This window comes from Pectinophora gossypiella, chromosome 19 (genome assembly GCF_024362695.1).
Source record: "Pectinophora gossypiella chromosome 19, ilPecGoss1.1, whole genome shotgun sequence".
Classification (NCBI taxonomy): Eukaryota; Metazoa; Arthropoda; class Insecta; order Lepidoptera; family Gelechiidae; genus Pectinophora; species Pectinophora gossypiella.
This window is the reverse complement of record NC_065422.1, coordinates 2,993,259-3,020,201: the sequence shown is the minus strand read 5'-3', so window position 1 is coordinate 3,020,201 and position 26,943 is coordinate 2,993,259. Positions and strand designations below refer to the sequence as shown.

General features: G+C 38.7%; 1 protein-coding gene across 1 annotated transcript in view; it reads left to right on the top strand.

Moving 5' to 3' along the window:
• LOC126375443 (protein piccolo) overlaps window positions 1-24,549 on the top strand; it is a 50,683-nt gene extending 26,134 nt beyond the window's left edge. The window contains exons 2-7 of the mRNA XM_050022359.1: window positions 7,234-7,440; window positions 14,937-15,040; window positions 16,146-16,349; window positions 16,892-16,974; window positions 17,341-19,307; window positions 19,403-24,549. Of these exons, the coding sequence (XP_049878316.1) occupies window positions 7,257-7,440; window positions 14,937-15,040; window positions 16,146-16,349; window positions 16,892-16,974; window positions 17,341-19,307; window positions 19,403-21,279 (4,419 nt within the window). The 5' untranslated portion in view covers window positions 7,234-7,256 and the 3' untranslated portion in view covers window positions 21,280-24,549. The remainder of the gene's footprint in view (window positions 1-7,233; window positions 7,441-14,936; window positions 15,041-16,145; window positions 16,350-16,891; window positions 16,975-17,340; window positions 19,308-19,402) is intronic.
• The last annotated feature ends 2,394 nt before the right edge of the window (window positions 24,550-26,943 follow it).

Here is a 26,943-nt window from a genome sequence, read left to right as displayed (position 1 = left end):
AATATAAATAGAACAAACTGAAAATTAAAAAAAATGAGATGTATTTATTTAAAAATAATAATAATAAACATATCTCCTTGAAATTAAATACCTACTTAGAGCAATGGCTCCCAACCTTTTTTGACTTTGGGCCATTTATTTTTTATTAGCTAAGTTTAAAAATATTGCCCCGATTCCTGAATACACCTCCAGGTATAACTTAAAATAAAATTAGATGGTGTGTACTGGAATCAGCACCAATATCGATCGTTTTTAAAAACAAACTTTAATTCGGACTTTTTTTATTCGCTCCTAGTTGTCTATACTATATGGACGATAATACAACATCAAATACTTTATTGCAGACACAGGAAATACAAAACAAAAGAGAAATGGAAAGACTACAACAGGCAGCTAAAAAATAAAGCTATAATCACTAATAATACTAATGCGGCTTGAAATTTAAATTTGGAAGTTCTTCAATAAACAGCATCGCATCGCTGCAGCGCTTTGCAGATTCAAAGTTGAACGAACTTCGGTTCCGGCCCACCAATAGGACGACTTTACACGCAATGCGACGACCTTATTGGCCACCATACAATAAGAAAGAAAGAAACCCGTGATCCCTAAAGGGATGAGCAGAGCCATTGATGAGCAGTATATTACTCACATTGGCCAGAGGAAACTCCGGTGTGTTACAGATTATATTATGTTTTCAATATTTAAGCTTATTTAGTTACGGGCTCTAAAGATCAAAATACCCTCGAGAATCTAAGAGGCCTCCAAAGCAATGTGACGTGTGCATGTGCTGATTGTGAGTCTAAGACAAAATCTGCCTGACCTGTGACGTCATAGTTCTCTAGTTATTAAATAACTTGTAATGTATACCTACATTGATTTAAAAGATGTGTTGCCGTTGCAGTTTCTTGTCATTTCTTCTCCTCAGCCATAACACCTTGCGAAATGACGTAGATTCAAAAATTATAAATTGATCTTCAACAAGTTTATCTATGATAATTACGTTAAATAAATGATTCTGATAGAAAAACGTGACAAAATATCGCACGTATTAAGTATGTCTTTATTAAAATTTATAAATAAGGTAAGTACTTAAATAGAAAAAAGAAAACGTTTTTTGTCACCTTTAGATCTGTCTTTATTTAGTAATCAGAATTTCATAATTTCATAGGAAACTACTCAATTCTTTTTATATATTCGTCTGCAATTACCTACATTATAATTTTGAATAATTATGTACCTGAGCCATTGCTCAGGTATAGTTTTAACGTGATAATTGCCTACTTACCAATGGGTAAGTAGGGTAAACTATACAGCGCCATCTAATTTGTTTTTTTTTTTTGTGGCCTGGATATACAAATAATGCACCTAATACATTTGGGTTTTATGAGTTTTGTACAACAAGATACCACAAATAACATTCCGTATAAGCTTAGTCCCATTTAGCTACGCTGATCACACATGTCTTGGGCTGGAATCTTGTACAAAACAATTATTTTGTACCTATTTTAAGGGTTAATAAAGTCCCTCACCAACCTAACCAAACCTAATTAAAACACATAATAACGGGTTCTTACCGCGTTTAAATGGGGATATGAGACTCCCGATATTTCGACACTGTTTCAAGTGCCATGATCACGGGATGACTGATGAGATTGGAGTGGAGTAGGTAGATCCATAATTTTCTACGGGCATACATATCTGTCTACCCTCTTTCTTTGCCGCTTGTTTATGTTTTTGATATCGGAATGTTCGGAACCATCTGAACTCTGAACCCGTTATTATGTGTTTTAATTATGATAATAACCGCGTAAACTTAAAACTAACCAAACCTAACCTATAAAATGCCACTAAGGTCCTATGACGATCTTGTGACGTAGCGAGTAGGCGCTACTTCAAAAGCGCACCCTTGATGCCGGGGAGCAGCGGTATGAGTACTGGTTGGAGGCCGAGGAATGGATTCTGGTAGGGCTCTAGCTAGAACAGCACCAATTGGAAGGCGATTGGGGCAACCACCGTTCTACAGGCCCTATATATGGAGTAATGAAAATAGAGGCGATTACTCCACCGACAAGAGCGCAGCTCTTAAATAAAGAGAGAGAGAGAGAGAGAGAGAAAGTCCCTCATTGAACATCGACAATACGTTGACAATTACAGTGTACCAAACCTAGGTACGTCGAGCCAAATAATTCGCATTCGCGTTTCGCAGCCGGTCGTTACTTACACAATTTCCCACAGTATTGTCATTAAGCACTTGTTTCGAGAGTAAATCACTTGTTCCACTTGGCCGCGACCCAACAGTATACCTACACTAAGTTTATGCAAGCTATCCCTAACAAAATTTGGGTCAATTTTACTCGGTTTGTTGGTTATTGTTATTTATGTGTCATACGTTTTTGACTCACCATTAATTAACAACATTAGTAAGTATATTAACCCCGTGAGTCTCCGTGGTCCAGTGGTTGAGCGTTAGGCTCACGAGCCAGAGGTCCCGGATTCGAATCCCGGTGGGGACATATCACAAAAAAAATCACTTTGTGATCCCTAGTTTGGTTAGGACATTATAGGCTGATCACCTGATTGTATGAAAGTAAGATGATCCGTGCTTCGGAAGGCACGTTAAGCCGTTGGTCCCGGGGTACTACTTACTGATGTAAGTACGTAGTCGTTACACGAGGCATGTCAGGGGCCTTTGGCGGCTTAATAGTAACCCTGACACCAGGGTTGATGAGGTTGGTAATTTAATCCACCTCACAACTCACACTATTGAAGAAGACTGAAGAAGTGTATTCACCTCGTCAGGAACAGTTTTTCATACGCAATTAATCCTTACAACTTACGATATCCACTTACTGTCTTCACCGTTGACTCGACCTTTATAGACGGCGATACAACTCACCACCTATCACGTTGGTCTAACAGAAAGCTCGGTAAGGCGTGGGTGGTTCATCTTACGATAGATGTACCTCTGACTTTAAATCTATAGTCTATATAAGTATATTAATATATATCTATAGTCGTAAGCTTACGTTATGTTCCCTATTACTGCCTTTACATATCTACTTACCCATATATATTTATATTTTCCATAAAAAAAAATAAAAAAAAATCTATTCTATAGTCTCTGCTTACCCCGGTGGGAAATAGGCGTGAGTTTATGTATGTATGTATGTACAACGCTCAACCACTGGACCACGGAGGCCATTAAACGAACAGTGACAACAAAAAACCTATTTCCCAGATCCCGTTCCTTATCACGCGAGCTTATTAAATCACAGCATAAACAAGCAATAAATTTTCCACATAGTAGGTTGGTGAGGTTATTAAAATTCAATATGGTATCAATGCACGGGCGGGGTGAAGGATCTCTGCTCCGGCGACCTACATGCGTTGCCTGGCAACCGCGTCCCGGAGAGGCCACCGCGCAGCCTTATTCGATTACCGAGGAATTGTGCTACAGCCTTATATCGAAATTACTATTGGGTTCAAATCAAAAGTAGCCTTACAGTAAAAACCACGTTAGCGCCCTATTGGAATATCAAAATTCAAATTCAAAATTATTTATTTGCTCATAAAATATGGTTTTACAATAAATGTGAGAATCTCACGTTTTGCCGCAATTTGGCGTGCAAAAATTATATAGTAAACTAACGCAAAATAATAGTCAATATAATTAAATTTAAATAGGTAAGTACATTACATTGGTTTTACTAATATTAAAAATATTCAATTTAGTAGGTATGTCAAGTAGCTATATCTTATGTGTTTACATACATACATACATACATAAACTCACGCCCGTAATCCCAAATGGGGTGGGCAGAGCCACAAGTAATCAAAGACAACTTGCAGCCACTGTTGATACGAAACGTTTGTTGTCTTATGTGTTTGATACACATTAATGCGAAAAAGATGGAAAGGAAGAATCCTAACCACTTGCGCTGTCCTCATACACCTGAAAATAGCCCAGCTCAAAGAAAAAGGGAAAACACTCACGTGATCAGCTTCTCTGTTCTTCTCACCAGGCCTGGTTTTTGATGACAGCACAGGAATACAATCACAGCAGTCTATTCACAATTAAGTATTAAATATGTCAAGTCATTTAATTAAAAAAAAACACACACAAACACAATAGACATGCTAGTTTCAATTCAAATAAAAATGTAGTTCCAATTTATACACAGAATGAAATTGATTAAGAAATCTAGTTTTAGCTGAAGAAAATCATACCAAAATGTTATTTTTCAAAAAGGCGTTTACAAGGACTTCAGGAGAGAAAATGCACAATTGACAAGTTCCAAACTCAACTTGAGTCCGACACTCTCTCTCTCTCTTCTTGATCTTGTATTTCGGATTTGATGTTTCAAAAACTGGGTCAAATCCCTTACAACTTTTAGTATGTACCTATACCCAGGGTGTTAGTGACATCGTAACGAAAACTTTCCACACATAGACATTTTTTTTTTATTCTTTTTTTTATTTTATAACTCACTGGCTACGACCGTGTCTCTAAAAATGTAGGTAAAATTCCATTCATACCCTAGAAGAGGCCTGTGCGCAGCAGTGGGACATATTACACCCTATTTGTGTTACGTTATCTATTACAGGTGTGTTAAAAAGGTCATATTGAAACAATAACACCTAAAAAGCAATATTGCTATTCGACTTTTGTTGACATTAAACACTTTCGGATGGGTATATGCGCAAATGTCAAATTGCAATATGGCTTTTGGCCTCTTTAAACCCCCAGATACTTCGAATAACACATTATTTTTGTTTGTTACTTTATCTACTTACGTCACTTTACAATCATACCACTACAATAACTTTTCTAATGAAGTAATCAACTAACTCGATTACATCAAAAACAAACTTCAGAGAACTTATAAGAGTTTAACTTCAGAGAGAAACTTGCAAATGCGAATAACAAATAAAATGAAAGGAAATATAAAAAGTAAAATTTGTTGCAATGTCGTGGAGGTAGCAGGGTTAACTAGTCTGGCGACTATCACGGATCTACGGATGGTCATTAGACCCAGTTCCGGCGTTATAACAATGAGGAATTTTGCAGGCTACATACATACATAAACTCACGCCTATTTCCCACCGGGGTAAGCAGAGACTATAGAATTCCATTTGCTTCGATCCTGACACACTTCTCTTGCGTCCTCCACATTCATCAATCGTTTCATACACGCACGCCGGTTCAGAGTAGATCCAAATCCAATTTTCCCGGCTACGTTCCCAAAGAAAAAAGAAATTCCCTCATTGTACGATAATGTTAGTCAATGCGGCTGAACAGTCCTGACATAACATTCGCGACTATATCCCAATGGGGTAGTCAGTACATTCATCGGAAGATGAACTAAGTAACCACATCTCACCGAGCGTGAATTGCTTTGATGTGGCCTTTTTAACCCCCCATTACTTCTTTTCTGATAACTCGCTTCTCGCGAGCACTCGCATAAATATTCCCCTAGTAAAATGGATAAAAAGAATCGAATTCAATTTAAGAGTACACGGTAGAACGTAGTCACGTCTACGAACTGTTCGATTTATAGGTTAAAATCCGACAGGGATTCGAAGTCAGAAATAGGAGATAAAATAAATTCATCTTAGTTTTACGAAATTCCTCTCATGTGGTCACACCTCGGACACTTCATAAAAAAACTCCATTAACGCGTAAGTGCGAGGGAGACAGACAGTCCGCGCGTGCTCCCCCTTACCCCTTAGCGGCTTACGACCATTTTTTTTTTTAAATATAGGCTTGCGTTGGTCTACGGCAGATCACGCTTACCTAGCATAATTCATCATCATCATCATCAGCCCATTAACGTCCCCACTGCTGGGGCACGGGCCTGCCCTATGGATGGATAGGGAGATCGGGCCTTAAACCATCACGCGGGCCCAGTGCGGATTGATGGTTATTAACGACTGCTAATGCAGCCGGGACCAACGGCTTAACGTGCCTTCCGAAGCACGGAGGAGCTCGAGATGAAAACTTTTTTTTTTGTGGTCACCCATCCTATGACCGGCCTTTGCAAATGTTGCTTAACTTCAACAATCGCAGACCGAGCGCGTTTACCGCTGCGCCACCGAGCTTCTCCCTAGCATACTTATTTAAGAGAAATTTTCCTGTACCCAAAGGTTACCTGGAAGAAATTGCTGCATGAGCAATAAGGTCGCCTGTTGTGCTTTTCTGTATAAGTTGTCCTTATCTCTGTATTTTGTGTCCATTGTGCTCAATAAAAGTATTTTATCTATCTATCTAGCAAATGCCTATTCATTTCGACTAAAGTAAGAAGTAAAGGGGGTGAGGTAACAAACTGGTGCGGGGCGGAGAATTCTATATGCAATATTATTATTTATTTTGTACCATGGAACTAACTCGCAGCCACTTCTGATGCGAAGTCAGTTTTCAGTTCCATACTTTTGCGACGAAAAGTTTCACTTGATATCAACTCAGAATCATGGTCTAAATCATCCCTCAAAGTTTTCGTTACGATGTTACTAACATCCTGTATTTTATATATGTACCAAATGGCCCCGATTCCTGCAGACACCGCCTAATTTTATTTAAAGTTATATCCGTCATTTTCATATCCGTCGAAAAGGAAAGGGACGGATGATTCACAGCTCTTAATTTTAGGAAGAATGAGTGAATGAATGAATAACCCGGGCGAATCAAAAGGTACGTCGCTGGTATGCAATCCGTTTGACGTGCTGTCTACTTAACTGTGTCGGGTTATTGACGGATGTAAAATTTTTAGACGGTTGGTTTAGATTTGTGCTTAAAATTGACGTGTGTTCCATAAATTTTATGCTTGTCGATTACCCGTCCCTTTCCTTTTCGGCGGATAAGAAAATGACAGATATAACTTAAAATAAAATTAGATGGTATTTACAGGAATTAGCACCAATAGTTTAGTATTTTTATAACGAATGTAATTGTTTGTCATTTCTGTTCTTTTATAAATTTTCTTTTTGCAGTCGAAATGTTGCCAAACATTAAGCTAAGCTTGTTTCACGAATCTGTATCCACAATCTAATAATATCTTTAAATAGTGGTAACACTAAGATGGTAGCTGATGCCTATAGCACAGGGTTGAGTCTATTTTAGGCATCAGCTGAAATGATTATTTTGTAAGTAACTTGCCTCTTACTAATTTTTTAACTTTAAAATTGTTGTTAAATGGCTTTGTGCGGAAATAAATTTTATTATTATTATTATAACAGCGCAGTGCAATGGCGGTCCGGTGATGGCGGATGGGTGCGCGGGAGCGGGCGAGTGCGCGGCGCGCGGTGCGGCTTTGGAGCGAGCGTATGTCCACGACGTGTACGAGCAGGCGGGCGACAGCGGGGACGACGCGCCGCGCCCGCCTGCGCCCGCCGTGCGCGCCTTCCTCGCGGACCTCGAGCCCGGCAGTCTCGTGTGCGACGTCGGTCAGTATCTAAACGAGCTTTTTTATCACATCACTAATTTAAGATTCCCCCCCACTACAGCCCTAGTTATATGAAGAAAATGCCATGACTTATCGTACACTTGCCGCATGAGTCATTAACCAGCCATCCTGCGCGCGCTGGCGGACCGGTGGGACTCACGGTTGCTCGCCCCATGGATACGACTGCACGCAGTTAAGTAAATATAGTCTGTCGCCGGGGGTCCAACCGGCCTCGATTACTTCTTTGTTACTACTACTAGATTTAAGTTTGTAATGTTTTATTTATTTTTTAATTCAATGTATATAGGTACCTGAGTCTCCACCGGACTTCGTATTTTTAATCTTTACGCAAAAATTGTTATACCATAGGGCTACTGCGATACAGGGGAAACCCTATTGCAGGGCCCGCTATTAACTTGTGTTAATTTTACTTTATTTGGTAAATAAATATTTTTTACTTTTTTTTTTACTTTTACTTACTTTTTAATGTTACTAACAAATATGGATGTATTTTTATAAGTCCGAAATAACCTTATTATTATTATTAACTACTTGGCCGGAAAATGGGGTGCGCGGCTCTCACACAGCACAAAATTTAATACACCACGCCTAAGCGGCGTTTTCTGAGAGGATCTGAAAGAGTTAATCGACCCTATTGGCCCGATAGCGATAAGCACTGAATAAGGGAGTTTCGGTGAGCATAAGGCCAAGATGTGTATGAGCAGGTAAGCGACAACGAGGGCGACTTATTGAACCTCCTCCCGACCATCCAGACCAAGAGAGCCCCAAACATTTACTGATTTTTCCACCGCATCTTTAGCTGAAACTACTAATCCCCAAAGCTAAATACCCCCATGATTAATTGGGTTAGTCATCACTAAAGGTAACGCTACACTAAGCGCTATAGCACACCCCGGACACTTCATACAAACAACCTCGTGTTACACAGACACTACACATTGACATTATCGTACACGCGCATCTGTGTGTGTGACGTCCGACACCATACGATTCAAGTCTAAACTACGTTTGAGGGGGTGAGGTAAACCAAGCTCAGACGCTGGCGGGGAGCGGAGAGTTGCCGTTCTATACGTAGTATTTATTATTCCTAATCCTATGGCTGTAGGTCCATTTATCCGTTGTGACAGAGAGCGGTAACGCTCGGTGTCGTTCTACATAATACTTATAAGTACATTAATAAAAAGCTTGTATGTATACAATCCCACTGCTGGGCACAGGTCTCCTTAAACAACCGAGGAGGCTATGGACTCTATGGAGCATAATCCACCACAACATAATACCTATATAACTTATAAATCACATATGATTTATGTTGCCACGACATGCAGAGACGTTGCGAATTCGTAACATATAGGTACTTAGTTCAGGAATTAGATGCATCAGTCAAACATGTCCAACTGAATTAAAATGAGAGACTTTCCCCAAAAAACATAAAATGACGCTGTATAGATATGCCTTCGTTTAACCTTCTAAATTTAATCTATACTTATAATAAATCTGTAGAGAGGTCAATTCTGTACATTAATAGTATTTTATGCAACAGTTGTATAAGAAGGGTCAAAAAATGCGAGTGGCGTGAGTTGCGATGTGAGCCTTGGCGAACATCGCAATAAGAGACGCCACGAGCATTTTTTGACCTAGTTATACAACGTTGCATACAATACTTTTTCTACGACGACGTAATTTTAAATGAAACAAAAATTATACAAAGGAAAATTTTATTTATAAAAATTATTTTCCAACGCGCGGGAAAATGGCGGCAAATGTATACTTTTTTTTATAGTATATCTATGGCACCAAACAAAGTAAAGGTGCCAGTTTCCAGGTCAAAAAAAAAAAAAACAACAACAATGCTTTTTTGGCGACATTATAGTACAGTTACACTTTGTAAACAATGCTTTTATAGGCCATAGAGCGTACACTTTTTCAAAGAGTTTAATTATGTATGTACTTATATTAGACTTTTTGGTTATTTAAATGCCAGATTAAAGTAGAGGAGTAGAAAAATATTTTTTCAAAATAACTATCAGGGGGTGATAAGTGGTCGATACTGATGCCAAAAATGCAATCAGTAAAATTTTTGTCTGTCTGTCTGTCTGTCTGTCTGTCTGTATGTTCCTTATAGAAACAAAAACTACTGGACGGATTTTAATGAAACTTGGTACAATTATTCTTCACACTCCTGGACAGGTTATAGTATACTTTTCATCACGCTACAATCAATAGGAGCAGAGTAGTGAAGGGAAATCCTTTTGTATGAAAAATCTAAACCACTCAAGTTAGACGTTTGAAATTTGGCATGCAGGTACCTTAGATACCGTAGAGGTGCACTAAGAAAGGAATTCCCGAAATTCTTACGGGAACGGGAATTAGCGGGAAAATCCTTTTGTATGAAAAATCTAAACCACTCAAATTAGACGTTTGAAATTTGGCATGCAGGTACCTTAGATACGGTAGAGGTACACTAAGAAAGGAATTCCCGAAATTCCCACGGGAACAGGAATTAGCGGGAAAATCCTTTTGTATGAAAAATCTAAACCACTCAAGTTAGACGTTTGAAATTTGGCATGCAGATACCTTAGGTACCGTAGAGGTGCACTAAGAAAGGAATTCCCGAAGTTTCCACGAGAACGGGAATTAGCGGGAAAATCCTTTTGTATGAAAAATCTAAACCACTCAAGTTAGACGTTTGAAATTTGTCATGCAGGTACCTTAGGTACCGTAGAGGTGCATTAAGAAAGGAATTCCCGAAATTCCCACGAGAACGGGAATTAGCGGGAAAATCCTTTTGTATGAAAAATCTAAACCATTCAAGTTAGATGTTTGAAATTTGTCATGCAGGTACCTTAGGTACCGTAGAGGTGCACTAAGAAAGGAATTCCCGAAATTTCCACGAGAACGGGAATTAGCGGGAAAATCCTTTTGTATGAAAAATCTAAGCTCTTCAAGTTAGACGTTTGAAATTTGGCTCGCAGGTACCTTAGGTACCGTAGAGGTGCATTAAGAAAGGAATTCCCGAAATTCCCACGAGAACGGGAATTAGCGGGAAAATCCTTTTGTATGAAAAATCTAAACCATTCAAGTTAGATGTTTGAAATTTGTCATGCAGGTACCTTAAATACCGTAGAGGTGCACTAAGAAAGGAATTCCCGAAATTCCCACGAGAACGGGAATTAGCGGGAAAATCCTTTTGTATGAAAAATCTAAACCACTCAAGTTAGACGTTTGAAATTTGGCATGCAGGTACCTTAGGTACCGTGGAGGTGCACTAAGAAAGAAATTCCCGAAATTCCCACGGGAACGGGAATTAACGGGAAAATCCTTTTGTATGAAAAATCTAAACCATTCAAGTTAGATATTTGAAATTTGTCATGCAGATACCATAGGTACCGTAGAGGTGCACTAAGAAAGGAATTTCCAAAATTCTCACGGGAACGGGAATTAGCGGGAAAATCCTTTTGTATGAAAAATCTAAACCATTCAAGTTAGATATTTGAAATTTGTCATGCAGGTACCTTAGATACTGTAGAGGTGTACTAAGAAAGGAATTCCCGAAATTCCCACGGGAACGGGAATTAACGGGAAAATCCTTTTGTATGAAAAATCTAAACCACTTAAGTTAGACGTTTGAAATTTGTCATGCAGGTACCTTAGGTACCGTGGTGGTGCACTAAGAAAGTAATTCCCGAAATTCCCACGGGAACGGGAATTAACGGGAAAATCCTTTTGTATGAAAAATCTAAGCTCTTCAAGTTAGATGTTTGAAATTTGTCTCACAGGTACTTTAGATACCGTAGAGGTGCATTAAGAAAGGAATTCCCGAAATTCCTATTGGAACGGGAATTAGCGGGAAAATCCTTTTGTATGAAAAATCTAAACCACTCAAGTTAGACGTTTGAAATTTGGCAAGCAGGTACTTTAGTAAACTTAAAGCTTAGTTGCAACAGGATATTACAAAATTCCCACGGGAACGGTAGTTAGCGGGAAAAAACATTTGTATGAAAAAATCAAATCTAAATAAAAGGAGAAACTGACTGACTGAGTGACTGACATATCAACGCATAGCCTGAACGGCTAAACGTAGGCATTTGAAATTTGGAAGGGACATAGCTTAGGTACCGTAGAGGTGCACTAAGAAAGGAATTTCCGGAATTCCCACGGGAACGGAAATTAGCGGGAAAATCCTTTTGTGTGAAAAAACTAAACCGCTTAAGTTAGACGCTTGAAATTTGGCATGCAGGTACCTTAGTTAACTTAAAGCTTAGTTGCAACAGGATATTGCAAAATTCCCACGGAAACGGGAGTTAGCGGGAAAAAACATTTGTATGAAAAAATAGAAACCGCGTAAGATAGATGTTTTCAATTCAATTCAATAAATTATTTATTGCATTCCATGTAGTACAATGGGGTGTTACATAGGCATAGGAACTAAAACATGGACCCTGTAGGGCACAGCAACGTTGAAGGGAAGAGAGGAAGTGTGTATTAAAATTAAAACTCAATGAACAATCAATTAAAAAAAATAAATTCAATCAATTGATTCAATCTAGCATGCATGCATACCTTAGTAAATATAAAGTTAATTTTTGGCTGTATTTTGAAAAATGGGAGTTATTGGGAAAAAAATTGTATGAAAAAATCTAAACTGCATAAGTATGCACTCCCACACACACAAAGATCTCTCTCTTATATAAGACGCCACGCGGACGAAGTCGCGGGCAAAAGCTAGTAAATAAATAAAAATCATGGATAACAGACATAAGCAACTTTTATCTTTGTTTTAGTGTATAAATGATGACCCTTGTTATTACACCCAGGCACAACGCATCTTCCACCCATTATTAAGTATTATGATCAAAATAACATACACATACATAAACTCACGCCCGTAATCCCTACTGGGGTGGGCAGAGCCACAAGTAATCAAAGACAACTTGCAGCCACTGTTGATACGATGTCGTAAGCTGGATATGATGAACCTTATGGTGATAAGTGATCAGCCTATCGCCCATAACATTAGTCCATCATGTTGGAGGACACAATCCCTCTGTCGGTTTTTACGACATGCCCGGGAAGACAAGCAGCTGAACGTTTTCTATGTTTTTTATTTGCTCCCAGAACAGCATAGAAGCAAAAAAAGCAATATGATCAAAATAAAGTGAAGTAATATAGGTAGCAACATAATTCTATACGTATCTGATCCCAATAACAAGCAATAATTATTTTTATATATACCTCTGGCATTACATTATATTTTTGAATAATAATGTACCCGAACAATGGGAAATTGGAAAATTATCACGTTAAAAGTCATCATCATCAATTTAAGAGCCACGCTCTTGTCGGTGCAGCATTTTCCATGCTACTTTTTAGGGAAAAATAGGCCAGTGATTTCCCTCTTGCCTTCCGCCCCGCAGTACTCTGTCTGACGCAAGTGGGATGGCGCCCAGAGTAGTCTATTACAAAGCCATACTAGGACTCCTGTCCTCCGCCTCTGAAAACACACACGTTAAAAGTATACAGCGCAATATACATATATTTTGGTAAATTTCTCCTGGAAAGTCTCTCATTCAAGCTTGTTTTAATAACCTTTAGATAAAGTAATAATTAATAATGGAATATTCTGTTAAACTGTTTCACTTACACCCACGTGGGACCTTTTAACAATATGGATCGTACTATACAAACATGTTAGCGCAACGTAGATAGGTATATAATGAGAAAGAATTATATTATTTTTTATGTGGGATTCCAATAAAATACGTCAATACAAATCAATAAAATACTGTTATATAATATACCCATTCCAAATGAACGTATTCCAGTGCTGTTTCACATTATTGCAGTAGCATTCAATCGCTGAGCTGTGGTTGAGCGTTGGGCTCACGATCCGGAGGTCCCGGGTACGAATCCCGGTGGGGACATATCACAAAAATCACTTTGTGATCCCTAGTTTGGTTAGGACATTACAGGCTGATCGCCTGATTGTCCAAAAGAATAAGATGATCCGTGCTTCGGATGGCAAGTTAAGCTGTTGGTCCCGGCAATTAGCCGTAAAAACACCACCACCAACCCGCATTGGAGTAACGTGGTGGAGTATGCTCCATACCCCCTCCGGTTGATTGAGGCGAGGCCTGTGCCCAGCAGTGTGACGTATATAGGCTGGTTATGTTATGTTGGAAAAAATATGTATTTTTCAATATGCGAAGCGTAGTATAAGCACTACCCTTCAACAGTAAGACTCCGCTGCCCACACACAGTTAATGTAATATAAACAGATAATTAGCAATTAACAGTGATTCTCTCAAAATGTCACGCGTGGGAATAAGGACTCTGTACACGTCGCCATTATTAGTAGTTTGCTTATTTAATACCAACTAGCTATTGCTACAGGCGCGGGATCTACCATAACTTTGAACTTTCATCAAATCAAATACTTTAAGTAATAAAAATATTAAAAAGGTTTAATTCGGACAAACATGACACACGTTCAGGGTGTTAGTGACATCGTAACGAAAACTTTGAATGATGATTCAGACCATGATTATGAAACGGAAATTTGCATGAATTTTCCGACAATAAAATCCACTTGATATCAAGAATCATGGTCTGAATCATCCCCCTCAGTATTTGTTACAGTGTCACTAACGCCCTATCTACTTGTATGGCTACCTGTATGTACATTTACGGGGTGTAAATGACATCTTATTAAATACTGAGGGAGATGAGCTCATTATTCTGAGTTAATATCAAGTGGAATTTTCCATCGCAAAAGTATAGAATTTAAAATAATTAAATAAAACACAAAAATGTACATGCATTTTGCGACGGATAACTCACTTGATATTAACTCAGAATCATGGTCTGAATCATTCCCCTCAGTATTCGTTACGATGTCACTAACACCCTATATACATTTACTTAAGCAATTTAACAACATTAATTACTTAACCTAAGAATAAAAAAAAACACAAAATATAATTGTACATGGGTGCCGCAGTCCACCGACAAAAGGCCAGGGTTCAGCGATTATTTGCCCAGAGGGCAGCACTGATTTTCGACTCTCACCTATTATCGGAGTTCAAATCACTGATGTATATAATGGTGTTGATTCCAGTACATCACCATCTAATTTTTTTTAAATTATACCTGTCATTTTCATATCCGCCGAAAAAGAAAGTGTCGGGTAATCGACAGGCATAAATTTCATGCAACATAATGCTACATTAGCTACGTTTTAGCGTAGCATTTGCTACACTGCTACGATGAAGCGTACCTCTGACTACGCTTCGGAAGTAGTAAACTTTTTTAAGCACAACGAACACACGATACCGAAATAAGGACAACAGATACAGAGAGGCACAACAGACGGCCTTATTGCTTATGCAGCAATTTCTTCCAAAGAATCTTTGGGTACAGGAAATTATGTCATGAGTTATGTTAGGTATAAAATAATGGTATGTTTGTTTTTTTCAGGATGCGGCAACGGCAAATACCTGAGTGTGAATCCGTCCGTGTTCGCGGTGGGAGGGGACCGGTGTTCCAGGCTCACCACGCATGCGCGACACCACCAGAACGAAGTATGTCACTGCTACATTACCTTACATACTTCCATAATATCAATTCCATTAATTTAAGAGCTACGCTCTTGTCGGTGTAGCATTTTCCATTCTTGTCTATCAAAGGCCAATTTTTTGACTTCTTTAAAGACGCGACGTTCGCTTTCTCTGATTCAGATCATGATTCTAAGTTAATATCAAGTGGAATTTTCCGTTGCAAAAGTATGGAACTGAAAATATTTTTTGTATTAACTCAGAATCATGGTCTTAATCTTCCCCCAAAGTTTTCGTTACGTTGTCACTAACACCACAGGGTGTTATAACAGTGGCGATGAGGATGAGATCCGAACCCACGCGTGCGAAGACCATTGGATTAGCAAACGACGTTGATATCGTTGGACTTTTAGTAAAAAGTGATTTGACTAGTTGGAAACTACATTGTTTGAGGTTTACGCGGTTTACTTGCAACAGTGTTTAAATATCGGGAGTCTCATATCCCTGATTAACGCGGTAAGAACCCGGTATTATAATGTTTTAGTTGGTAACTAACCTACATAAGTGTTGTTGTTTTGGTAAAATGTTCTCGCGGCGTCTAGTGTAGCGACTCAGTTGGGTCAGTTGGTTATACAGGGGGTGACTGAAAAGCAGCAGCAATGCTGAGGCTCCTCCTTTTCGGCCACAACTGATAATGTGTTACATGTAATTAGGTTTAAGCAATTTTGTAAAATATTTGTGGTTGAATAAACTTCTTTTATTATTATTATTATAAACAGCCTATATACGTCCCACTACTGGGCACAGGCCTCCCCTCAATCAACCGAGGGTGTGGAGCATACTCCACCACGCTGCTCTAATGCAGGTTAGTGGAGGTGTTTTTACGGCGAATAGCCGGGACCAGCGGCTTAACGTGCCGTCCGAAGCACGGAATCATCTTACTTTTTCGGACAATCAGGTGATTCAAGCCTGAAAAGTCCTTACCAAACAAAGGACAGTCTCACAAAGTGGTTTCGACAATGTCCCCATCGGGAATCGAACCCGGACCTCCAGATCGTGAGCCTAACGCTCTAACCACTAGACCACGGAGGCTGTGAGGAAACTACTTATTTACCTTTATTTCGGTGTTCAGGTGGTGGTATGTGACAACCTCTGCCTGCCGTTCCGCGATGAGTCGTTCGACGCGGTGTTGTCCATCGCAGTGGTGCACCACTTCGCGACAGTGGAGCGACGCGCCATGGCGCTGCGTGAGCTCGCCAGGGTGACGCGCATCGGCGGCCGGCTGCTGCTCACCGTCTGGGCTATGGAGCATGAAGGGCGGAACTTCCATTCACAGGTAAGGTGTCATGGATACAAATACTCCAAACAACAGGAGGTAGTTAGAGAAAATAACGGGTAACACAGAATTCGAAGAGCATGGTTTTGACCGGGTGTTCTGGGGATGTTGTCAGCGAGGCAACCAGCCAGGACGTGAAGTTAGTGGCCAGGAGCGATGTCAATCAGAAAGGTATGTATAGTAATGTATGTCGCCAACTTACCTAAGTTCCAACGGGATATTTGCAAAAAGACCAAAGATACTAGAATATTTTTGCGTTAATGGTGGATTGACCACCAGTGGTCGAAGATCTACCCGTAATTATTTCGTTTTTGTTTTTTAAAGAAGTGATGTTTTAAAGAAAAGCCAAGTCAAGAGAAGTCTAAGGCGTGATCTTGTGTATGAATAATCTTATGCGTGGACTCGTATTGAGGAACCCTGCACCAATTTGCTTTAAGGAAGGACACGCTTGGACTGTCAGTAAATAAAAAGTTGAGTGCGTTCTGCCAAGACCAGCAGCTTCGCAGACATATCAGTATGTATGAATATTATTTACCTTTCAGGACGTGCTGATACCGTGGCACCGGCCGGCGACGCTGTGCCCTCCTCCACCGGCGCCGAGGTTCCTCTCAGTCGATAACGACCAGTAAGTTTTCATACAACATATTCATTATCCAACATTTAACTCATCATCAGACACTGCATCCCTCGAGACACAATTACGGAAACATAGGGTTGCCCAAGACCAGTGTCACCCTCTCGGCCTCCCTGGCTGGGCTTGTGCGCACTTATCGGCTAGTTGAACCGTCACTTACACACACCATTTTTTTTTATATCGTATTCATAATAGAACTACAACCCGCAGTGTAGCCGCAATGTGGCTCAGGCTTTGGGCTGATAACCTGTCATCGTACGATTCATCGTATCAATCGTATTAATAGGTTGTGGCCCTGTCCACCTCGATACGGACTCCACGAGTCCCTTACTAACTTACATTCTCCGTGTATTCCAGAAACGCAGAGCCTTGGAAGAGCCGCGACGGTTCCCCAGGGTCCTCATCCTTGTCATCGCCCAACGAAACCTGCTACTCGTTTGTACGACGTGCTCTCCAGAGACTCGCTGGACGCCGCTCGTTCCTGCCCTCGTGGGGCCTAGCCAGGGTCCCCCCGAGGCCCTGCGTCCGCCCAGAACCACCCGCTGCTGACCTTCCCATAGAGCTCAGAAGGCTAGACGAAGCCCTACCACCACGACTCATCCCACAAAACTCTGACACGTCAACCTTGAAATCCAGAAGTCTCACTGACATCGCCGATATCGACACTCGAGCACTAATCCGATCTAGATCCAGCTTACCCAGCTTAGGTATAGAAGAAATTGAACCTACGCCAAAAGAAAACCCAATCCCAGAAGCACCTGAGCCGCGAAAGAAACCTCGCCTCGTCAAACAGAAAAAGTCAATAAACGAAGACGATGCAGACGAGGATCTCGACAAACCTACCGACATGAAAAGTTTGGTCGAAGAAATGCCTAATTTTAAAGTCCATACGAACAGGTTGCAGTCGAGAAAGCCTGGAGTTTTTAAACAGACGTCACTAAATGAAGAACTTATGTCTGTCGAACGGTTAAGGGAAAAAGAAAGATTACGAAAGAACATACAAAAACAAGCTTCACTTAACGAAGAGTATTTATACAGACGTCCAGGTGCCTTGGATTCAATACGTGATTCAATATTTTCAACGTCAGCGACCACCGCTAAAAAGTTTCAGTCACTGAAAAACGGCCTCACTAGTAAGTTCAAAACGTCTACAACGAATATTGATAAAGTAACGGTATTCGTCAGAATGCTTCAAGGATGGAAGAGTCACGGGCCGGTGCCTGAAGTTCCTACACCCAGCGAAAATAACCCTGGAAGCGAGAAAAATTACCCTGAGAGACGCCATTCGAGGGAGGACGGTTCTGACTCATCTAAAGACAGTAGTCTACAAAGCGACACAAGTGTGGACTCAGAGGATAGCTTTGCTTCTGTAATATACGTTCCGAAGGCAGACGGTTCAGGAGATCCTCTATCACCGACGCCGCTATCACCAGGGCCGACTTCACCTCGACTAAAAGTGTCTTCGGTACCAACATCTCCCAGACTGAAGAGTTCCCCGGGGCTGCCATCGCCGAGAATAAAACAAGCCTTCCCGCTAATTCGGCCGCCAGCATCGCCTAGCGCCGTTCAAACTCCCGGTTCTGTAAACAAAATATTAGTAGCTCAGTACAGTTTGAAAAACTATTCGACAACGAATACTATGTGTAATATTCCATTGAAACCTCAATCAAAGAGCCAGCCAAATTCACCGCCTAAAGGTGAAGCTGAAGAGAAAATTATTAAACCTGAACCTGAACCCATAATAAATAAAAATGTTTCAATGGATTTATTTGAAGAAATTGATCATCCAATACCACCTATACTAGAAGAAGAGGAAACTCCTACTGAAGTGACTAAGGAACTTATTGCAGAAATAAATAAAGATATAGAAGAAATACACAAACTCACAGCTGAAACGAATCACCTGAAACCTCGAATCGTGTTGCAGGATATTAAACCATATCCGAAAATAACTTTACAAACGGTGGCAGAACTTCCAGAGATTCCGCAGTACAAGCCTAAAGAACCAAACAGATCCCCTACTGATACTTTAGATTCGCGATCATCTGATCGAAAGCGAAAAGAAAGGATTCGTCAGATAAAGGAGATGCTAAATAAGGGCATCCCAGGCGCAAACATTGGTAGAAGATCAGGCTTTCCAATCGTTCGCACCAGCAAAGCAGATCAATTTGCCAAGAGCCATCCTAAACTGATGTCGCTAGAACTATTCAATCCGGCTACAGACGACATAGATAGTGATTCCAGCGGTGTGTCTTCGCCAGATTCAGTTGACAGTGTTATAAGCGTAGTGCCCGAAGAGCTCCGAAAAACTGCAATTGAAAAAGGTAAATTAAATAACTACATAGTTACACGACAATAAAATAATTTAGGTCAGTATTTTTTAATATCATAATTTACCTAATTTTCTTTCTTGTTTCAGACCTAGAGAAGAAAGAAGAATCTTGTAATATTATCAACATTGTAACAACAACTGAAAAATCACCTTCGGTTTCCCCGGTTCCACAAACTTTGATAGAGGCGGCCGCAGAAGTTGCTCATTCTTTGGATGAAACATGTGAGACTGTTATTCAATCCAGTCCAAGATCGAAAAGAAAACATCTGGAAAAACTAGAAAGCGCTGAAGCAATGGCTATCGTTCAAGGAGCTTCTAGCAGCAGCAGTAGTAGCAATTGGAGCCTAAATAAATTGTCTCCTGGCGATCTAAGAATATTGGAAGATAGATCGCGATCTTCTCATACAAGTTCCAGTGGAAGTTCTTCGAGTTTAGAGCGGCTCTCACCAGGAAGGAGGTCTAAAGACAGGTCGCCGAAACAAGGCAGTACCAGCAACTCTACCTGGAGTCTAAATAGACTGTCTCCTAATAGGCCCGAGGGACGGTCTCTTGACGAGAATCTTGGCAGAAACCACAGAAGTCCCACTAGACTGTACGATTCAGTTTCAATATCCAGTACTGATTCTGAAAAGTCAATTTCTAAATCGGAAAGTTTCAACCGGATACAAAATGAGCCATTGGTGACGTGTAAATCGGACATGTTAGCAAAAGACGATGTTTGGGCCGACCAAGACCGCGGTGAACATCTTACAGAATTTGCTGAGAAACTCAGCGAAAAATTGCTACAAGAAATAGATCAATACTCAAAACGAATCAACGAGGAAGATTTCGATCTACCAAGCAGCAGTAGTAGCGAAAAAAGCATTTCTCTCAGACTTAAACGGGAGGAAGAAGACAGAAATACACAAAAGATATTAGACGAGTTATCAGACAGCTTGCAGCACCTTGAAGATCCTTATCTCAACAAAAATAAGGCAGATTTACATGGTTCTGGTAAACTGAGTTCAGACATTCAAGAAAGAATAAAATACGTAGCGGCCCTGAATGAGACACAAGAGACTGATATCACCAAACTGTTTCCTAAGTGTGGCACTAAAGTAAAGAGTAAGAAAAGGTCAAGAGACGTTGATCCTATTATAAACAAATATAGAGAATTAAAGAGGTCTCTAAAAGTGGCAAGCGAAGAAGACATTTATCTCAATAATTGTGCCAACGTCCAGTACAATACAAAACCTACTCTAGATGATAAATTACCCGACATAGACACTAAAAACCCCGACGATGACAGTGCGATATCCTCGACCAATGGCAACCCAGAAATCACTATAGATTCTGGTCAATCTTACGATACAAGTCAATCGCTTGAAACTGGCTACTCTTTGGAGTCTGAAATCAGCGTAGATTCGTTATGTACGAGCACAGATAAAAGATCTTCCCTAAAAGTCGGCCAATCAACGGACTCCAGCGACTTGGACAAGATGGAAATCAGTCCAGAGTCCATAACTTCACGATCCAGTACCAGTACAGCACCTTTGAAGTCAGGATTTTCTATAGAATCTAGCGACACGTCAGCGGGTAGCGATTGGAGTCGACGGGATAAGACTGGTAGTACTGCGTCCTTGGGCTGCGCTAGTTTGGCTTCGTTGCCATCGTGTAGTGAGTGCTCGAAGGAGAGGAAATTGCTGGAGACGCGTTCGTCGTCAGAAGATACGGCTGCAGCTTCGGCTGTGCCCGTCCGCGCCGGGCCGCACGCACCGCTGTTGCCTTCTCTAAGCGACGGGTCTGACAGCCTGCCGTCAGAAGGAGGCGCGGTCACCTACCATAGATACTACCACGTCTTCAAACGAGGCGAACTCGACCAACTCATCGAAAAGTACGTAGAAAGCCTTCACGTGGTATCGTCTTACTACGACCAAGCCAGCTGGTGTGTGATAGCTGAAAAAGTTCAAGTTTGGACCATTTAATACGTTCTTGGTTAAGCACTTCTCGCTGCTGTTTCAAGGTTTGCGTTCGCTGGAGTTATGGTTGGCTATAACTTAACACTTACTTTCCTTGACGACATCTTATGAAATAGTGAAAATTATAAAGAACATTACATAACCTATAAAGACACTCTAACAAGTGCAGTGATTATAACCAAGTGACCTTCCTAACGAACTCTAGCGAGTGTTAAGGACATTCATCAAACGGATCTTAAAGGTATGTTACCCTATTCAAAATATGCCAAAAGCAAAGCTTTTGTTTTTTAAATTATATTCTAGTCACTCTATACTGGTTTAATAGTTGTTATAAATTTAAATTCTGCCGTTTGCAGAGTGCGGCCTTTCGAGCTGTGCTGTGCTGTGGCATTTATAGTATTCTATGCGAGATTAGAACTCGTATGAAATGAAAACTAAGAGCTTTAAATAGTGAAAAATTTAAATATATACTTCAGTGGCTCAATATAATATAAGCTATTCATAGCTTATTTACTATATCTACAATTCACGTATACCTTTCCTACAGTCGTATAATGTAACTTTGGCTGGATATACCATATACAAATACCAACAATTACTAAGTGCTTAATAACTATATTAAGTCAGATTATTGCCCTAATACTAAAGATTTCGGCAGCGGCGGCCCTAGCAAAATATTTAGGCGAGATCTCAAAGAGGCACCGCCAGCCCCTTATAACCACCCGTTATGAGCAATCTAACCCGATGAAGTTAGTTTGCGGCCAGGGTGAACCAGACTTGTTTGATTTTGGCGAAGCCGTTTTTTTGGTGCGCCGAAGCCTTAACACCTTAAGAGGGTAAGTGGTAATACGTTTCCATAGCGATTCCTTAGCGTTGTAAGTTGTAACCTGCACGAATCGAGACGCCTCGCAGATACGTGCAGATCCCGACGCCATTTTGGTTTATTTCTTTAAAATAAACCGTTAAAACGCTACGCCGTTAAATAAAAAAATTGATATTTCCATAATAAAAATCAATTAGCACGACACGATGCACTCACACAATTACATTAAATATAAAAAAGAAAAATATATTTAATTTGGACGGGTTATACTCATAGCTGGGCATTAACTCGTTAATCCGTTAATCGTTAATTAACGAAGTTAACATTTTGATTAACGGATTAACTTTTAAGTTAACTTTTAAAAATGTTAACGGACACGTTAACTTCCGTTAATATGCAGAAGTCCGTTAATCGTTAATCCAATGCCTACTATTTACCACACGGCACCACGGCGCGGCGCGAAATACAGGTTCAGACGAGTATGAAACGAAACGTATGACAGCAGTTGAGTGGACGCAGTAAAAAAGTGTATGAAAAAAAGGTAGAAGATGCCTTACGACAAGAAGCAGTGGAAAATTCGAAAGACAGAGATAGTTTAAGTGGCGGTGGGAGCAATGCGAGTAACAACGATGATTTGATGACTTTTTCAGTTCTGTCACTCAGTCTAAGGAAAACCCAAAGAGCTCCAACTCTTTACAGAGTAAAGCGTAATGTCCATGGACATGGAATCAAAAGACTCGTTCAACGAACAGATATTCATAAATGTATTTATTAAATACAATACTGCTCAAGCACTAATACTGTTCAAGCGCTGCAGTTGAACGTCTGTTTTCCACGGGTAAAGACATTTTAACACCAAAAAGAGCCTCAGATGAGAACTTCGACATGTCATGAAGGGGAATATGCACCTTATGCCCGACAAAGTACTTTGTTTTATTTCTAACCTGTTAACTTCCAGAACCTAAACCAACAAGTTTTATAAGTTCACTAACGCAACGCAATAAATATGCAATTTTACACATACCTATTAACGGATTAACGATTAACGTTAACTTGCGTTAATTCTTCCGAAATGTAACGTTTTAACGTTTAACGAAGCTAACTTTTTTTGTAGCGGATTAACGATTAACGAAGTTAACTATTTGATTAACGGTGCCCAGCTATGGTTATACTTATACACGACTACGTAATCGCTGCGCAATCGAAACGTTATTACTACTTGCCTAACCTCAGTAGTTCCAGTAATAATAATAAAAAAAGTTTATTTAGGTAAAACCTACGACACACATATACATTTACAACATTAAAATATGTCTACACACTTTAATATTTAGTTGGAAAACATAAAGGTATATGGTTGCCGCAGCTCACCAAAAAAGGCCAGGGTTCAGTGAATATTTACCCAGAGGGCAACACTGATATATCACAGTCCAGACACAGTCCAGTCTGTGTGTCACAGTTCCAGTCTCCAGATATATTTATTATAATAACTATTAAGTATATGACAATAAACATGAATAGCAATCATATTATTGTAATTGTTTGGTGTTCGTTTATGGTATAGCGGTATTTAATTGTCATTATATCCGATAATGTTTAAGTTACAGTATTACGCACATTGTATCCATTATTAGTCACACTTAATGTCAAGATTCCTTATTTGTATGTATTTGTCGCGTAAAATTAGTTACGACAGTTTCATATATAATAAACCCGCAGTTTTATATAAAAACTTATCATAAAATGTACAATAGTTAATTAACGATATTTATAAACGAATTACAACTTATATTGCGCCTTATCAATGTATCGACCTACGTGTAAGATATAATATTCAGGGTAGTTTCCAACTAGTCAAATCAGTTACTTGTTTCCAAACGTCAAAGAAGAAATGACAATTGAATTTTGAATAAAATAAACATGTGACGTTATGACGCTAAGCTTTTCTATGGAAAAGCTTGACAAAATATTGCACTTATCATTATATTTTTCTTTATTAAAATTCATAAATAGGTTAAATAGAAAAAAGAATGAGTGTTTTCTGACACCTTTAGATCTGTCTTTATTTAATAAAATAATCAGAATGTCATAATATATCTTTGACCTAGGAAACTACCCAATTCTATAGCTATCTATAGAATTTATAAGTGGGGACGACCGTATGGAGGATTTTGACATATTGTGTGACTTGAACATAGTTTACAAGCAGAAATGGGCTCTATAAGAATAGCGTATGGGTCCATAGTACTGTACAACCCAGATATTGCTGCATTGTACTTATAATTCATACTAATTGGACCATTTAGTGAGAGGTAGACATCGTAGACGCGTATTGTTCCCCGCTGCTAGCATTCGTAATACTTGAAAGTACAAATACATGCATAAATCAATTCGTTTAATACTCAATATATTATGTATAATCAATAAGTACTTTATAAATACTGAGCCTTAACTCGCAGATGCTAAAACGTTCAATAGTTTATACATTGTAAAGTTTATTTTCGCTTAATACAGCAAAGTCTTTATTATTAACAATTAATAATACTTTGTCGTTTTCGACATTCAAATAATTATTAAACTATTTAACGTTTTAACAACTGAATATTTAATTAATAAATTCATTGTTATTATTTAATTCCCTATTTTTAATATTTCATGTATATTTAATTAAGTAAATTTTAGAATAGATAGTTTTTTAATATTGACATTTGTTTACCAAAAATTATTTGAAATTGATTTGGTAATCGATTTTTATCTAAGTGGAATTAACGAATTTTAAATTATTTTATTTAAGTATTAGTTCTAGAGTAAATAGATAAGTTGATTCTATATCATCGTTATTAAAATAGACTAATATATTATATCACAAAAAATAGTAAAATAGTCAATGTGTGCAATACCAAAAATGACCTTATTTTATAGGACTAAGAATTTATTTTAGGTTTACTTCTTTACTTGGCAAATGTCCTCCGAATAAAAACAATAAAGTAATATTAATACTCCTATTATAGAGTAACTAATATTAATATATTCCTACATTTCCACATAATGATTATTTCATTAACTTACAGACAGATAATATAATATCATAATTCAACCTTCAGTTAAATTTCGAATTGTATCGTCTAATAATTGTACCTACATTGTGTATTGAACGAATTCAATTAATTAAATAATTAATTATTTTATATTATTTAGTTTTTGGTATTGCTCATATTGGCAACACTGTGGTTAACAATAAAACCCAATGGCAACACTGCTTCAGCGGTAAAAAAAATAAAGTTGGAAAGTATTTGGTATTGTAAATAATCGCTATAAGTATATAAAGCTATTAGAAGTTAATTATGTTATCAAAAAATCAGTGAGATTAAAATTAATATATTAGCATAGTGAATCATCGACATTGCTGTAAATTTAATATTTTTCTTACATAAATTATTATGTAAACGAATCTCATAGATAAAAGTAGGGAAAAATATTAAAATATACAGTTGTGCGTAGATCGCGCACTGTCTTTAGTATCGTAAATAATGCATCTAGGTAATACTGAAGTAGCGTATAGGACAAAATATTATATAAAATGCACAACAGTTATAATAATTTAATCTGTATATGTAAGTCTTCATTATAAGTCCGTGCATAGCCGCAAGCTTACTGTGGTTTGGTTTATTGGATTACTGAACGTAACATAACATAACATACACTTTATTGCACACAAATGAAAATTCGATACAAATAACATTTTTTACAGCTGCACATTTTCAAAGAGAAATATAAAAGAACACCATGTGTAACTAATAGTTGAAGAAACACGTTACATTAAAAAATAAAACATAAGCTCACGACTATATCCCAATTGGGGTAGTCAGAGGTACATCCATCACAAGATGAACTAAGTACCCATACCGCGCCGAGCTTCTTACTACACTGTGCAAGTCCAAATTTGTGCAAATGGTTCGTTTATAAAAAATGTTAAAAAAGCTAATTCTTATTTGCAATTGCGGTTATTTTTTTCTGACTTTTTTTTTTCACGGTACACCTTATCCTGCTCGACGGACCAACATCAGTTGTCCAATAAACCATATTACATTAATTAAGTCAAATATATCTGATCTGCAACATTCCACATAATATATAACGCGTTCCATTTATAGGTAATATTTAAAAATTAAGACTTTTTTCTATTACACAAGGGTATTAGTGACAACGTAACGAAACTTTGAGGGATGATTCAACGATGATTCTGAGTTAATATCAAATGGAGTTTTCCGTCACAAAAGTATGGAACTGAAAATAATTTTAAAAACGCACTAACATTTTCATGAGTTTTCCGACGGCAAATTCTACTCAGAATCACGCTCTGAATCATCCCTCTCAGATTTCATTACGGTGTCACTAACGCCTGTACCCGTACGGCTACCTAACGTACTTGTGCGGGGTGTAAGTGACATAGTACCGAATACTGAGGGGGATGATTCAGCTCATAATTCTGAGTTAATATCAAGAGGAATTTTCCATCGCAAAATTCATCATCACTAATTTAAGAGCCACGCTCTTGTCGGTGTAGCATTCTTCATGTTACTTTCTAGGGAAAAATAGGGCAGTGGTTTCCCTCTTGCCTTCTGCCCCAAAAAATCGCAAAATTATAGAACTGAAAATAGTTAAAAAAAAATCGCGAACATTAAAACATCCGTTTTTTTTTTGTAATTGTTTTGTGAAAATTTTAAATTATGTTATGGGTGAATATCAAAATGTCAAGTTGGGTGGCAAACTTTCATATTTATTTTTCGTGAAAAATTCAAAAGGATCCTTTTTCATGTCGGAACCCAAGTTTTCACGAAAAAATA